This window comes from Theobroma cacao, chromosome 6, assembly GCF_053813885.1.
Source record: "Theobroma cacao isolate CCN51 chromosome 6, ASM5381388v1, whole genome shotgun sequence".
Lineage (NCBI taxonomy): Eukaryota > Viridiplantae > Streptophyta > Magnoliopsida > Malvales > Malvaceae > Theobroma > Theobroma cacao.
This window is the reverse complement of record NC_142644.1, coordinates 27,312,040-27,328,492: the sequence shown is the minus strand read 5'-3', so window position 1 is coordinate 27,328,492 and position 16,453 is coordinate 27,312,040. Positions and strand designations below refer to the sequence as shown.

At 34.5% G+C, this 16,453-nt stretch overlaps 2 protein-coding genes across 3 annotated transcripts; one reads left to right on the top strand and one right to left on the bottom strand.

Moving 5' to 3' along the window:
- Window positions 1-99: 99 nt before the first annotated feature.
- Window positions 100-4,080, bottom strand: INT2 (inositol transporter 2). Its single transcript, XM_007024964.3, has 6 exons — window positions 3,680-4,080; window positions 3,527-3,597; window positions 1,936-2,271; window positions 1,723-1,830; window positions 1,016-1,618; window positions 100-933 (listed from the first exon to the last, which is right to left on the bottom strand). Exons 1-6 carry the CDS (start codon window positions 3,813-3,815, stop codon window positions 451-453), a joined length of 1,737 nt encoding a protein of 578 aa, XP_007025026.3. The 5' UTR covers window positions 3,816-4,080; the 3' UTR covers window positions 100-450.
- A 10,939-nt stretch (window positions 4,081-15,019) lies between these two features.
- On the top strand, window positions 15,020-16,129 carry LOC18596467 (glutaredoxin-C9-like). 2 transcript variants are annotated; one of them, XM_007024962.3, is made up of 2 exons: window positions 15,020-15,138; window positions 15,618-16,129. In XM_007024962.3, the coding sequence occupies exon 2, from the start codon at window positions 15,642-15,644 to the stop codon at window positions 16,014-16,016; it is 375 nt and encodes a 124-aa protein (XP_007025024.3). In that variant the 5' UTR covers window positions 15,020-15,138; window positions 15,618-15,641; the 3' UTR covers window positions 16,017-16,129. The 2 variants fall into 2 exon arrangements, with proteins under 2 accessions (XP_007025024.3, XP_017978494.2); XM_018123005.2 differs by having other exon boundaries at window positions 15,612-16,129.
- The last annotated feature ends 324 nt before the right edge of the window (window positions 16,130-16,453 follow it).

The following is a 16,453-nucleotide window of genomic DNA, read 5'->3' as shown; positions in this document are numbered from 1 at the left end:
CATTTTCTTTGGCTCCTTCAAGTAATTGTCGCAATGCAGCCAAGTATAAAAGAGATCCTCCTTGTTTCTTTTTTGTTCTTTTCATCTTATCAGAAGAAATTTCTGGGGAGAAAGAAACTATTTATAGAAGTAATTGGCAAAGTTTTAACAATTTCGTTTAACGTAGAGAACATACATGGAGATTTGTAACAATGTTGCTATAATTTCCTACAATGTATGCCCCCCAATGCCATCAGAAATAAAATTGGCGTAAAATAAAAGCACGGAGACTGTAAAACATGAAATCAGTTTTCCCGCTTTGTTTCCTGCAGAGAATGGAGATTGTAAAATAGAGAGAGAGAGAGACAGGAGCAGCTTTCATTATCAAATTAATTCCATTCTTGCTAAATGCAATGTCCAATTTTTCAGGGTTCGGCATCCTACTTGCACCATTCTCTCCCTGGTATTTATTCACACTTCTTGGCTCTTTTCTTTTGGTTCATCACTTTTCTCCCAGAACCTCCAGTGCAAAGCTCTAACCTCCAACATCTTCTCAATCTCCTCAATAGGCAGCCCCTTTGTTTCTGGCACAAATATAATTACAAAGAGTAAAGCCACCACAGAAATGACTCCAAAAATTAGGAATGTCCAGGAAGTCCCTATCGTTTCTGTAAGTGATAAAAAGGACTGAGCCACAATGAGATTTGAAATCCAGTTGGCAGTTGCAGCAATTCCACCGCATACACCTCTAAACCTGAGCGGATAAATCTCAGAGTTGACTATCCATGGGGCAGTTCCCATTCCAGGGGAGAAGAATATGATGTAGAGAGCAAGACCAATAAGCGCAAGCCATCCATATTTGCTTGGACATCCCCTTGTGTACCATAGCCTGCTTTCGTCATGGCACTGCTTTTTCACTGTGTCGTTTGAGATCAGACATGCCCCTGGCAGTAGCTGCAGTAACAATAAACTAGTTAATGAAGGGAAAATATGTGACCTTATTAAAGCTTTTGTTTGGTGGTAGCATGTGTTTTACCTTGTTTGTTGGTGAAGCACAGAACCCACAATGTGGAGAGGAAGCCTTCAAACACTTCATGCAGTCCCAAGTAGCAGAGTTGGCAGCTGAACTATAATCAGGACATGTATAATTTGAAAAGTGAGATGTTTCAACACTGCTAACCACTGGAGAATGGGATGTGGTCTCATGGAAAACTCCTGATAAAACACCAAGGGAAATTACCAGTCCAAGCAAACTAATAATCAGCAGCTTCTTCCTCCCTGTCCTGTCAATGAAGTATATGCTCACAATGGAGCCAAAGGCATTGAGGCCAGCAGTGACAAGGGAAAGGAGGAGTGCTGTTCGGTTAGAGGCAAAACCAGCTAACTGAACTATGGTAGGACTGTAATACATGACTGTGTTTATGCCAACAAATTGTTGGAAAACTTGGAGACCAACACCAGCTGTGAGCCCTCTCCTCACTGTTTTGGTTTGTAACAGTTTAATGATGTTAATCTTTTCAGAAGATCCTTCTTCCCTAATTTCTGCCTCAACGGATTCTTTTAAATCTAGAATTTCTTGTTCAACTTCATCAACTGGGTAAATTTTCCTCAAAATGGCTTTGGCTTCTTCTTCTCTTCCCTGTTTTGGAGAAGACAAGGAATTAATACTTCAAAGCTTAAAAACCAAATACCTGAACATTTTCACACTATAAAATTAATATAGTTTGGAATATGATTACAAACTTTGCGGAATAGCCAACGGGGTGATTCTGGAAGACCAAACATCAAAATGAACTGCACAATTGGTGGGAGTCCTGCAACTCCAAGCATCCACCTCCATGTCCCTGGTGCCTGAAGTAGAATGCCATCAAAGTTTAGCACCTTAATTAATGCCTATTCAGATATTTTTGTAATCCAATTTTCGAGGGCATTCAGTATCATGTTTTGCTAGCTTACCTTGGTGAAAGCCAAGTTAATAAGGTAAGAGAGGAACTGGCCACCAGTAATAAGAAATCCGTTGGTACTAACAAGGGCACCACGGATTTTGGCAGGGGAAGCTTCTGATATATAAAGAGGAGATGTCATTGACGCCATTCCAACACCAAGTCCCACAAATATTCGGCCAACAATAAGAAGAGGAGCGCTAGGAGCAGAGGCCATAATCACAGCTCCAATGAGAAACAGGAAATCAGCAATGAGGATAGCAGTTCTTCTTCCATATCGATCATTCATCCACCCACCAACTGCAGCTCCAATGATGGCTCCAGCAATTGCCATGCTCACTATACTCTCCTGTTTTCATGTATATGAACAATTGGCCATGCATCAGAATGGTTTTAGCAGCTTAGGGACTAGTAAATTACTAGTTGTTACATGAGATCCTGGAATTTGTTCCTTCACATGTTCTGTGCTAACTTGGACCAGGGTTTGAACAAAATTCCCATATATATATATATTGTTTTAATGTAGAAATTAAATCAATACAACGTTGTGAAAAGGAAAATGGAAAAGTGAATTTCTAAATTACATATGATTAATTGAGATAACATTACAGCCAGTCTAATTTTAGCTGCACCCTGCAGGTGATGCCAGGGGTGCCCTTTCAGTAAATTCTCATAGCCTAGGCCTAGCTTTGTATTAGACCACTTCAAGCTCAAATGGACCATGTCACTTCTTTTTCTAATTTTTAAGAATGAACCTTTTTGATACTTACCCACCATTTGCCATTTTAAAATTGCTTAGACTCTAATTCCAGCCTTGTAATCACTTCAACAATTTCAGGCAATCTTCTTCAAAAATTAAAATTTTACTCTTTTTAAATATTTTTTTAGGTTGGGGGGGGGGGGGGAACAAGTTAGGCAGTGAATAGAGGAAACTTCCAGTTTGTTGTAACCTATTACATATAGAATACCATTTATTTTACAGTTTCTTAGAAAACAAAGTTTGATGATCTCAAAACAGTTTTAACTGTCTGTGAATAAAAACAGAGGAAACAATCAACGCCTTGAAAAACTTATAAACAGATTTCTTAGAATTTAAGTCAATATAATTTGTCAAACTATAGAAATTTGTTCCAAAAGGTTCAAGAGTCATTGATTTGAAAAGACAAATGACTACAAAAAAACCTGATAGCTGATAGAATTCATGAAAACTTTGAGAACAAACAGTTTTCCTAAATCAGAAGAAACAACCTTGAGATAAAGACTTTGCACCAGAGGCCCCAAGACTTTAAGCAAACGTGTGCAACTCCCAACATTACCAATTACCAACAGTTTAAGATAAACCAATAGCCTAGGCAGATGCCATTTCAGCAATTTTGTTGAACAAAATTGAACAGGGTCACGACAGAAGTTAAGAGAACAGAGCGGTGACTGGTGTGAGTGCTTTGAATAATAATAAGTACAGATTAAAGGGACACCGTTGTCCAAAAATGGGCGGATTCACCGAGAAATTTTGGCAGGAACCTGGAGAGATATACACAAAAATTTGGGCAGAGTATTTACATAACGTCAAAGTAGATACAAAATGTAAAGTAATATCATGTCACCTGTAAGACAGTCTGTCTATCCACAGACTCGAAATCATCTCTGATATATAAGAGAGCACCTGATATCACACCTGCAATAACCAAGGAAAATTTTTTGAGAGAAAAAGGAAACAGATGCATATATAAGGGAACAGAAAGATACAGAAAATTGACCTGTGTCATAGCCAAAGAGAAGGCCACCAATCCCAGCAGAGAAAGCAAGGCGAAGAACATAAGGATTTCTCCATGTCAAAGAGAAACATTCCTTGAAAGCTGAGGCATCAGTGCCTGTATGAATCCCTCCTTCCATTTCTTGCTACAAGGCTAACACTTAAATTTCTTGCTACTTATGATCTAATGTTCTGGCTAGTTCTCCAAACACAACCAAGAGAAGTTATTTTCCCATGAAAGAAAGAGAAAGACGGAGAGAGAGAGAGAGGAGGAGAAGTGGGGTTTTCTTTCTTTTGGCTTTATGAGTGTGTGTGTTTGTTTTCCTAGAAATTAGAAAAACACAGAGAAGAGAGGAGTTTAGGAACGAGGAACTGAGAGCAAACAGGAATGGTTATATAAGGGAGTTATCCAGCCAAAGTCAAGAGTCAAGAAACTTTGTCGTTCATGATCCTCATCAATGTGGACCCTTTTTTCTTTATTGTCCCTAAACTTGAAAATGGATTAAGGAAAGCACTGAATTACCTGCCTGATTTAGCTTCAACTGCATCGGGAAGAAAATATTATCTGGGCACTCCTAACTACGTATACAATTTTAATATTACTACCACTTGAAAGCAAATCATATATTCTCTGCTATATTATTGGCATCCATTTTGCAATTTTAATGTGGAAATCTTCTCTCTTTTTTTTTTTTAAATAAAAAAATTGACATGAAACTGTGAAATTAAGCAACCTTTTTTTCCAGATATAATTTGATTTATCAACTAAATTATAGATATTTGTCTAAATTGATGTTACAGGAAGGTGATCCACTCACAGTTTGTGGTTGAAGATTATCCAGTTCTTTCTTTGATTTGGAAAAAGAAAAAGGCTCAGATAATGCACCAATCAAACGTGCTATGTTAACTTCTGTAACATTTAACCCACAGAGATTCTCCTGAACCCAGAATCCAACAATCCGAAGCCTCAAACCTTCTTATAGCAAAATACCAAAAACTCAACCGTCACAAAAAGTACAACACATGAGAAGCAGGGGCTACCAGCCAGAAGAACTGAGAAACCCCGCTCAAAGTGATTTTTTGTTTCAGATTAATTTGTAGCTGCGTTGCTTAAGCATATATGGCAGGCTTCCATTAAGGCAATTAATAATTTGCCTTCACCTGCAGGGCATAATTATGATTATTGAAGCCATTTTCTGTCACTAATTAATAGCCATAATAAACAACTTATGTGCTTATAAATTGAAGCCAACAATTATTAATTTCCCTATGGACATTTATTTTTGAGAATCAGACTTAAGGTAAAGCTTTTTCTAAAATCAAGTTTTCCTGAAGGTTTCAATTACTAACAATTATATTAAACTAAATTTGATTTTATTCCTCTTTATATATATATATGGAAAATTGGCTAAATTAAAACTTGTTTATTGAATTTGTTGTTTCAATTTAAATGATAATAACACAAAATCTTAGAGTTGAATCAAATAGAATGGACCCAATAAATTAAATCATCAAGATAAATATGGAAACCATAATTTAGTAATGCCGACAAGATTGCACCGCTGAGGAGTGAGGAAGAATCGAAGAAAAAACTACAAAAATTGGAGTCATTATATTGGTTGGATGCGCAAATGGCAAAGTTTAAATATTTTAATTATAATATGAGTTTCTTTATTAAAAAAAAATCACATGGAACATACACTCTATAATTTTATAAAACAAATTAAAAACTCCAAGCAAAGGATCCTTAAGTAGTATAAATCCATTCAGTAATATCTAATTTTTTACATAAATTGGCTAAGGATTAAATTTTGTCAAGATCAAACGAAAAAGGATGTATAACAATTATAATTAAAAAATTATCCATTTATTATCGAATCAAATATTTAAAAATCATTTAAAAATTAATTTGTTTTAATAAGATAAAAACAAATTATTAATTGACCCATGTTTTAATTGGTCAATATTGTCGTGCTGATCTCTTAATCCACATGTGGACAATATTTTATGGAGACAACCAATACAAAAATGGAGTGATCCTAGACACAGCATCTCAATTTTGAACTGCAATGCACTCTTTATCTAATCCGAAGTTTAATTAATAATAATCCTGACTTTGTGTAAAGGAAGGCTGGACCAACTAGCTCCGCTGAAATTTTGCAACATTTTAATATCAGCGTTGAGTAGAGTACTGCCTAGTAATGCGACAGTAAGAGAGTTAGGTCCAAAGATATTAATTTGATGTAATATAGTATATGACATTTCTCATCATTGGAACATAAATACATTTACAATATGTTTTAATACAATTTATTGTATAAAGATACATGCACCGATTATTAAATTAAATATTCAGTTGTATTAAAACTTTCACAGCAACAAAAATCTTTGATAATAAATTTGTCATTTAGAGAAAAAGAAGTAATCACCCATAAAAAGAAAAATTAAGCAACGAAGCATGTGACATTTGAAAGGGCTATTGTTTAACATTTGTTTAGGTAACTTAGTTAGGAATAGAGCATCCGAACACTTGACTCATTTATTAATACATGATCTTAAGATTCAAATCCTCTTCTCCCAACTTAAAAAAAAAATTTCAACAAAATTCAAGTTGAGAAATCAAGACTATCCAAATCCAGACTCTCCAAAAGCTGAAAAGTCTTTGCCAAACCCTTTAAAACGTGCAATTTGCAAAGACTCTCAAAAATCAAATCATTTTGACTGTTTTATACTTTCCTCTGGCTTTTACTTTGGTTGATAATAAGGTTAAAAATGTGCAAGGAAAGAGGAACCGGAACTTTCCTTATTCTTTTGGTACTTGTCTAATTTGGTGCATAGCAAAAGAACTACCACTAGAAATTCTTATACTATTTGCAATTTCGAGCTCAAAATAACTATTATTAAAAGGGATACATAATTGTCTCTAAAAAAATATTTAATAAATTTGGCTATATTTGATTTGAATTTTATATTAAAAATATTATCTTATAATGTAAAGATATACTCTGATACTATTTAATCCGTTTTATCGATTAATTTTTTGTTTGAATTAAGAACGGACATAGTTGATGTGTTTGTTACTGTACTGATCACTGATCCAGACTAAGGTAATCTCTTTAATACTTACCAAAAGAGATTATTTGTTCTTTAGTGGCAAATATATATACTTCACAATTGCTATGAACAAGTGAAGGAAAAGGCTTGTGTTTGGGTACTGCTGCCAATGGACGTATATACTTATTTTAATCATATGGGTCCGATGAAAATGAAAGAAAAAACGCCAGAAAACATTAAAAAATGGAAGAGCAGAGCAGAAGAATCTGGAGATCAAGAAATTAAATATTTCACTGTGAATAATTTAATAGTAATTAATTAGTAGATATCAGTCAACTTCCAGTGTTTAAAGGTCCTTGATATGCACTTATGAAGTGAGGAATCTGGCTCTTATTCAAAGTTTGAAAATCATTATTACTTTTTTCTTGATAAAGTTGAGATCATGGAAGGACTAATTTGCATACTGATACATCACTCTTTTCAAAATTAATGATTATAAACTAATCAAAAAGATCAGATTAGAAGCATACTAATTACTGAGGATCATCAAATTCGACCCAAAAATATATCCGATTATAAATGAGAAGATATGGATATAGAAAGAGCTTGGGTAGGCTTGCAGAAGAGCTAGTCAAAGTTTGCCTAATTTAGTAAGGCTTGTGTGCGAGAGGGCTTGAAGACAGACTAATTAAACTACATCATGCCAGAGCAATCTGACAAGGATTAATTACTTTTGAATCTGTATAAACAAGAAACTTTGACCAAGGTTTTTTTTTCATAAGAAAGCATATAATATGCATAAACATACACGAAGAAATAATGTCACCTAATAATTCAATGAATTATTTGATATAAAGAAAGAGGGAGAGAGAGAAGAAGAGGATTTGCAATGTCTGCAATAATCAGTTCACAAGAAATTGGGGATTCCGCAATGATTGTACTGAACATTCTCCCAATCAAATCTTGACATCAGGAACTCCACCCAGATTTTGGACTAACAGCAACGATCTCTGTACTCTTACTTTTCGGACAGGCAAATGAACATGCTCTCCCCTGTTTCAATTGGTAGGCTTTCACTTGGTGAAAGTTTTGACAGATTTTGCAAACGAATGCAGATTTGGCAGTTATTATCTGATCTCAAGAACGTATCCCAGTTGCAGTTTTGTCTTTGTCCCACCATTTGGGATTCTTTTTAAGGTGGAAGTGGTGGACCATGCCCCATGAACCATGTTAATATACTCATCGGAACAAAATGGCCTTTAAGAGTTGGACTAAAAATCAAATCAATTGGAGGGTACAAACCTACAATGAGCTCCCCTGAGCTCTAATCAAATAGAATAATTCTATAAAAAATTTCTTGGTTTAAGCTTTGATTTTCTGGTTACTCAAATCTTTTATGAACGAAAATAGTTATATAAACTTGGAGACAGAAAGTGTAGGGAAGAGATAAACGGGTTAAAGGTATTAATTATATCGTGCACAGAAGAAAATTCCTCAAATTTGGACAACTTAATTGCTGTTAAAATGGTTGTTCTGCAATGATGATTTGCCAAAGTTATTCGTAATAATCAAGTGATGGGTCTTGATCGTACTTTTAAATGTTCACAATGACCTAACAATGGCAATTGACAAGTTGGATTTTGCAGTTCTTAACTTTAGCTAATGGAAGATATAGCAGACCCCCCAGATTCCATACCCTCTCATCAGTCATCACTCTTTATTCGCAACTGGTACTGACCTTTAATGTCTGGATTGAAGTTCAATTTCAATCCAAAAACCTTTTCCTAAAAGAAACCATGTCTCTTTCATTTGCCCTACCTGGCTTGGACGATGTAAGGTCCAAAGACCTTTCAGCATTCGACAACACATGATTGTGAAAATTACATAAATGATCTTCTTCTTCTTTTGTCTTCTACACTGAGAAAAGGGTGGAGAAATGGGCATTAAGGAAACTTTTGCCTTCTATTGGGCCCCTTCCTACTGTCTAAAATTGTTGTTCCCTAAAATTATAGAGCCAGGTCAGAGTTGCTAAGCACTGCCAAAAAAACAAAAGTGGGGTCAATTGATCTTTTATTTGAAAAAAAAAAAAACCCAGAGTCAAATAAGTATTTGTTAACATTTTGGTTTGTATCAGTGAAGGCAAAGCTGGGGTTATACAGTTTAAAATTATAAAAAATAAAAAGTAAAAAACAAATTAACCAAAATAATTTCTTAACAGGAATATTTCTTTTCATTTCCAAAGGTTATATATACAGTTCATTTAGACTTCAAATATAATATAATGGGTAAAGTTTTAATGATTTGGGTCTCTCTCAAAGAGATTCTACATCACAAGTATGGTCCGGGTCTTTCTCGTTAAACTCCCTTAAGCACATGCTGTTGACTGAAAGAGGAATGGAAACAAACAAGCTTTCTTTACATGGGCTTTGACACTGATGTATGGAGATGATTGAGGACCACACCTTCTCTGTCTTCTTATAGGCTTACGGCAAATGGCAACCCTTACAACCTTACATCCATATTCTACATTCATCCTTTTCTCTTTTAGTTAACCCCCACAGCATTTATTAATGGGCACCCTTTTTGCTCTTGGTCCCATATTCTCTCCTACAATTAGCACTAATTGATTCTTAACCCTTTAGAAGAAAAATTTGACTCTAAGAATTCAGATAATATACCAATTTTTTACTATATAATTAAAATTTTTGTTTTATGGATTCCAATATTCAATCATGCACTTTGATAGAGGCCCCTTGTGTTTTTAGCAGCTTGACTGATTTCATGAGATAACTAAGAGCAGCTATATATTTATGTCATATGGTTGTGGTGTTCAATATTATACATATAGATAATAACAATGATAATGGTTACAATCTCTAGTCTAACATGTAATGTCCATGTCTAACACATGCTCAAAGTTGATTCTTTTTTTTTTTTTTCCCTTTCTCTCTTTGTCTACTTTCCCCACCTACCCACTACTATGTTAGAACCATTTTCCATAGATTTATGATCAGATTCTGGATAATTCCTAGCATTGAGCTGTCAATGTCAAGGAGCTTTCTTTACTTCTCTTTAAGTAGTTTTCCTCTTCTCTTTGTGCCCAAAGCTTTAAGATTTTGATAAAGAAGATCCCTTTTGGACAAGCAAGCGTTCAACAACCACACTTTAAAATAGATTTTTCACCAAATTTATCTTCTAAACTACTTGATCAGCAAATGCATATTTTGAGATTGATAAGCAATTAACCTATACACAGCTAAATCATTGTTTTTGTGTAAAAAAAAGCGCTTGTTGTGGCTCCTACAATTGAAAGGAGAGTAAACATATTTCCACTCACGGCCGACATAGATCCCAGGTTTCACACCTGTTCTGCTTTCACAAAAGTTGTAGACCACGTGAATTTGTGAATCGACTTGCAAGGTGCATTTGAACATTGAATTGCAAACAAGGAATTATATCAAGATTGATATGATCAAGTAGAAAACTAAGCCCAGCTGGTCTCAGACCCATTTTTATAGAGATCTGATGTAATCCAGTGAGAGGTGAACCTAAGCCCTGGGTCCATGACCCAGAACAAACACAAGGTCTAGCTAACTAAAACACAACTTGTATTTGCATCAGGCTGCATGTACAAGACAAATTGTCCAAGTTCCTCAGTTAATCATTTTCAAATACTAGAAAAAAAAAACTGAGAATGTCATCACTCCGGATGCTTTTTAGGGTAAATTTCAAAGACCCCGTCTTCATATCCTAGAAGGCAGTAGGACACAAACCCCATTTAGTTTCAGAATACCCTGGCGATAAACATTGTTGGGCAACCCGTAAGGCTCGTTGGAGGTCTCATTTTTGCCACTTAGCATGTCAGCTAAACTATTATGCAAGTGGACATTTTGATGATCAAAATTGCCCTCGTATCTCCCTTGACCCATCTTTGTTGTTCTTTTTTCTTTGTTTCCCCGTTTTCATCATGAGTTGAAGGCGCTAGCTGCCATTTATTCTTTATATGTCATTCTTGATTTGCACCAGATTTTTGTATTGCCTTAGGAATGTGGCTTTTCCAATTTGTTTCAATAGATTAGGACTTTGATCTTGAATCACATTTCGATATAAAACTAGTTGTTAATTTCTGAGAACTTTCATTTACCTTTTTGGGGTTTTTCTTGTTTCGTTTTACTTCTTTTGATGGTAAATTGCTATTGCTTTTGTTAATAGGCTTTTAAATTCTTTAGATTTTTCCTGTTATGGCTTGTAAACCAAAACCAATATTTACTGCTACCTACGATTTTCTGAGAAAACCATTTCATAAGCAAAAAATCAAGTTAGAATTCTACTCCCCAACGAAGCTTAGACAGCCAATTTAATATTTGTTGTTGTTACTTGACATAATATTTTTAAAAAAATTAAATAAGTCTTTATATTTTTATTAAGTTTTTGTATTTTATTTTAAGTTAAATAAATCTTTATATTTTTATTTTAAATCAAATAAGTTTTTATGATTAATGAATAATTTAATCAAAATGCTTTTTGTCATTTTATGTCGTATAGTACCAATGTGGTATCTTAATATATTATAATTGATTATGATCTTGCATGTTGACATAGTATAATTGATGATAACGTGACATACTAATTTAACATGACAATATGATTAAAGGCGAATGAAGGGGGCTAGCTAGGGCCCCCATTCCCCCAAATTTCAAAAGTTTATAATTTTTTTTTTGTTTTGTTTTAAATATTTATAATTTTATCCTTGATTTTTTAAAAATTTTATAGTTTCGCCCCTTCAAATATTGAATTTTTTTTTGTCCCCTCAATTTTGAAATTCTGACTCTACCACTAAATATGATCATGTGGCATTTCTCATCTTTCACATCACTGCTATATCAATATCATATGGATATAAAATAACAAGGTGTATTTTGACTAATGATAATTAGTCAATCATTAATCATAAAAGCTTATTTCACTTAAAATAAAAGTACAGAAGTTTAATTGAATATAATAAAAAAAAACTTATTTGAATATTGTTAAAAAGTTTTTAGCTTTTTTAAACTTCATACCTTGTTACTTTATATAAAATAAAAAATAATTTCCCTCAAAATCATAATAATTTATTATGAAAAGGAAAAAAATTCTCAAAATACATCTTGATGCAATAATTTTAGTTTCAAGTCCACTTAACCCAAAATCGTTTCACACCTCGTATGCATTTATCATTCAGTCTAACTCTGCAACGCTAAAATCATGTTACACCCTATACATTGCATGCTCAATAGCATGCTAACAAAATATATGCTTACACTTGGTCATAGATTTTTGACAATTACTAATTAACATCTTCATATAATTCAGATGCTACCATGCAAAATTAAGCATTTCCTATAAGATATATACTTACTAATAACAGGCAAATTGAATCCTAAATCCCTTTCCTCTTATATCTCAGTATTTAGAGATAATTAAACAAAAGGCATTGACACTTTATTTAAAGATTATGAGAAAATGTTTGATGCATTAATTTCTATATACTATCAGGTTATCTAATCTTGACATTTTATTAATGAGGTAATATTTTGAAGAAAATAAAACATTAATATTATTTTAAGTCTTTATTATTTTGAAAGAAATAAAAGGTGAATTTTATTCTTTTTACCTTATTAATGAAGTATTAGAATTTGATAGCTTGACACTGTATCGAATATTAATCCAAAGATTATTGGAGCGTTATGTAAATGTTACGAGTTTATGTTGAGAACAAATGCAAGCTCGAAAAGAAACCAGTCTTTTCAAGTTGTCCGTGTCAGTTGGCTACATAAAAGGATTGCCCATAGAAATGTCGTTGCCAGCAGAAAAACAGAAACCTAATTTTACATAAAATTTTTTTCTCTCTATAGCAAAAATCGTTAAACAAGTTAACGCAACAATCTGAAGCTGCAATTGTTTTCCACCTGGAGCCTTTTCCTCTTTCGGTTTCCGGGTTCATGCTGATCAACAGAAACCTAGAGAAAATATTTGATCACCTTTGAACTTATACAACAATTTTCTTTTGTTTTTCCTGCTTCTAAAGTGCCCACATTGTCGACCACATCAACCTCTCATGGCTAATCATGGACACAGATTTGGAAAAGCTACAAAATTTTCCTTTATTGAAATTCACTAGGAATTCTTCGATTTCCCCGGACCCTGAAATCGAAGATGAACCCCGCTACACAAGCTTGAAGGACGTTATTTTGAGTTCATCACCACCACCCTGCCGCTCGATAAATCAAGAAGGAAATGAGTTCGATTATTCCAAAATCATCATTCGGAACCGACTGGTCAAGTCTGCAGCCTCTGCTTATCTTCAGTCGGCGGCAATTCTTGCTAACAGAAACGAGAATTGCCTCTTGAATTTGTGGGGAAAGCTAAAGAACAACGTAGCGTCGTCTTTTTCATGTTGGAATGTTTACTTTAGGGACCCTTTTGAAGCCTGTTTCGGGGCTATATATCAGTTTCTTGCTTGCACTCTAGGGGGTGCTTGGGGTAGGATATTCGGATATCAAGAAACTCTATTGAATGAGAGATGACCCGTTGAGGCATGATTTACTACTAATTAAATTAGTTCCTTTTTTTGGTTCATTTCGTTCCTCTTCACCCTTTGAACTAGCTTAGCAAATGATGATGGATTCAAATCCATTTGTATACATGTACTTCTCTCAATGTTATCCCTGTTAAAAGTAGTGATTCATGGATAAAATTGGTCCTTTTTTTTCTCAATTTTTTTTTATTTTGAATGTTTCAATTTGATTGATTTACAATTTAAAATTGATTACTTGCATGTTTGTAAAGAAAACAAACAATAATAATAAAGTGACTGTGTGCATAAATTTATATCATATTTAAAGATATATTGATTTACAAAGGATGGTACTTTCCTATATAAAAACCAGTATATAATGATTTTAATGGAAAGGTACATTGCAAGGTTAAAAAAATAAAAACCAGTATACTAGAATTAACCCGGTCGGTTTTACTTGCATTTTTTACCATAAAAGGTCAAACATTTTGCAGTGTAATTTACAATATATAATGATCACTCCTATTATCTGATCTGAACATCCTTGATAAAACTCATAAAGGAAAAGGTGAACTCATTATGGCAATATTACTACACCCACCTATTAACTGTTCAAATTGGAGATTTCACTCAAAAGCCCTTTTTTGGTTTTACAAAATGCATGTTATAATGAAATATATAATTGGGTTACTTAATTAAAAAGAAAGTATAAATGGGGTGGAGAACATCTTGGTACTATTCTTTCTACAAAATTAAAATAAAAAATTTATTTTATATTTACATCGGATATTTGATTTAGTGCTCGATATAATTATCTTCTCTAAATAAAATAAACTATTTCACGTGTAAATATTATAATTAAAATCTGGAAAAGAAAACTATAAGTTAAGAAATATGGGATCCTAAGGCTAGGAATGGGGATGAGGTTAAATAAGAGGCATAACCTGACTGCGTCGCCGTAAGCAAAGGACAAACACCCTGCTGCCACTCTGAGGAGAGAAAGAAAGCGACTTACTGACCCTTCCAACGACGGCGTTTCAGTCGCTCTATGTCGGCTTGTCGGTTTCCTTTTCCATGTAATCCCCTCTTATTACCACTATACCCATCCCCGCTACCTCTCCACACAAACCCATAAAAGAAAAACCCTTATTTATTACTACTCTTTATTTAGATTTTAATTCTTTTTTCAGTTTCACTTCAAAAGCATAAAAAACAATAAAAAAAATTCAGCAGTTTTCTTTTCCCTTTACCTGCTGAAACGGAAACAAGTGGCCGTACTACAAGGCTCACGCGTTTAAAGAGAGAAAAAAATAAAAAAAAAATAAAAACATCAGTCTACGAGGATATTATTTGTTGTTGCTAGGGTTGTTCCTTTCTGAGGAGTTCTGATATCGGCGTGAGCGACTAGCTTACAAGAATCCTTTTCTGTTGGGATATTTTGGTACTGTTTCTTATAAAGGGTCCCACCCCATCCTTCACACACTAATCTCTGGAACCTGCATGAAAGTTTTGTTCATCTTTTTTTTTTTTTTGCTCTTTTTTGTGTAAGTATATATATATATATCTCAACATTGATCTGCTTGATTCTTTGACTGCAGGCAACGTGTTTGAAAAACTAAAGGGTTTTGTTTGTTATATATATATATAAAAAAAGAAATAAAAACTCAAATTTATCTTTATATATATATTATATAGATGGGTGTACATATATTTTTTCTCTGCAACGTCAAAGAAGGCATGCCTGCCTCTAAAGGTGGATGATTAGAGGGGGTAATACTGACTGCTGTCCGTACACTTGGAAGAGATTGGCAGAGCTCAAGCCCCGTCAGGTTTTGCCGGGTACTTAGCTTCAGGTACCTCTCCTCTCTTTCTCAGGATTGATATTCCTTTTCATCTTTTGATAATCTCTCTAGGTGTTTCTTTCCTTTTATACTTTCTTGGTTCTATAAAAAAACCAGCAAAGTTTTTGCAGTAGTAGCAACGTAGAATGTTTCATTTTTATTCATATATATATATATATAGTACTACTACTTTATATCAGTATACAATATAAAAGTGCTAGAGTCAATTCTAGTCTATATTACTCACTGTGTCAGTTTCGTTTAACGTTTCTACTCTGTTTCAGAATACCTACAAACTCCCTTTTCATTTCCCACTCTTTTTCACCTCTGCTTCAATTTATTAGGTTTGACCATCCCCCTCCTCTCTTCAACCTTAAAAAAACCTTGTCACCTTCCTTTAGCTTCATCTACCTTTGAGGTTTCATCACATTTTCTCCTTCTTTTTCTTGTTCTATTATCTTTTGTTGTTGTGATCAAACCCAAAGATGCAGGTGGCAAAAAAAACTGGGATTCCAATGGTGAGCAACATAGCAATAGACAGCGAGGCGTCAGCAACAATGAAGCTTGACAATCCATACCAGATAGTGAGGCAGCTGGCTTCCACCAACGCAGTAGTTCTGTTCAGCATGAGTGGCTGTTGCATGTGCACCGTGGCTAAACGCCTCCTCTTCGGGCTCGGAGTCGGCCCTACCATCATCGAGCTCGACCACCACGTCTCCGGCCCTGACATCCAAGCTGTCCTCTTTCAGCTCGCCGCCGATGGTCGACAGCCCGTTCCTGCAGTGTTTGTTGGTGGCAAGTTCCTTGGTGGCATTGAAACACTCATGGCTTGCCACATCAATGGCACATTGGTCCCTCTCCTCAAAGAAGCTGGTGCACTTTGGCTCTGATTTTCTCGTTTAACACTCTAGGAACCGGAATATTCTGGGCTGGCTAGGCCTAACTCTTATTTATTATCAACTTTTATATTTATATTAAATATATGAATTATGATTTGCTCTTTGATCTTATCTCCTTTTCGTTGCATTTTTTTTAATTAAAATGGAGGGGTTTTCAATTTGTGTGTAGGCTTTCTGTTTCAATTCTAACTAGTTAGCTAGCTAGGGCTGCTGTACAGAGTACGCGGTGACGCCAATGTGAGCGGACCTTGTTAGCTGGCTTGTCAGCTTCTTTGTCCTGAGCATTAAAGTAGAGAGTTTCCATCTTATAGAGCTTAAACTTATTACTAACCGCTACTTAGAGAATTCCATGACTCAACGATATGTTTTTATGCTGCTTTAATTTTCTGTCTTCTGAATCGATTTTTCAATACATAATCTTCAATTCT

Excerpts from the sequence above, each read along its gene's own strand:
- INT2 (XM_007024964.3), bottom strand. The coding sequence starts at position 3,815 with ATGGAAGGAGGGATTCATACAGGCACTGATGCCTCAGCTTTCAAGGAA. Across the intron at positions 2,272-3,526 it reads ATAGACAGACTGTCTTACAG|GAGAGTATAGTGAGCATGGC; the intron begins GTGACATGATAT and ends ACATGAAAACAG. Across the intron at positions 1,831-1,935 it reads TTAACTTGGCTTTCACCAAG|GCACCAGGGACATGGAGGTG; the intron begins GTAAGCTAGCAA and ends ATTCTACTTCAG.
- LOC18596467 (XM_018123005.2), top strand. The coding sequence starts at position 15,612 with ATGCAGGTGGCAAAAAAAACTGGGATTCCAATGGTGAGCAACATAGCA.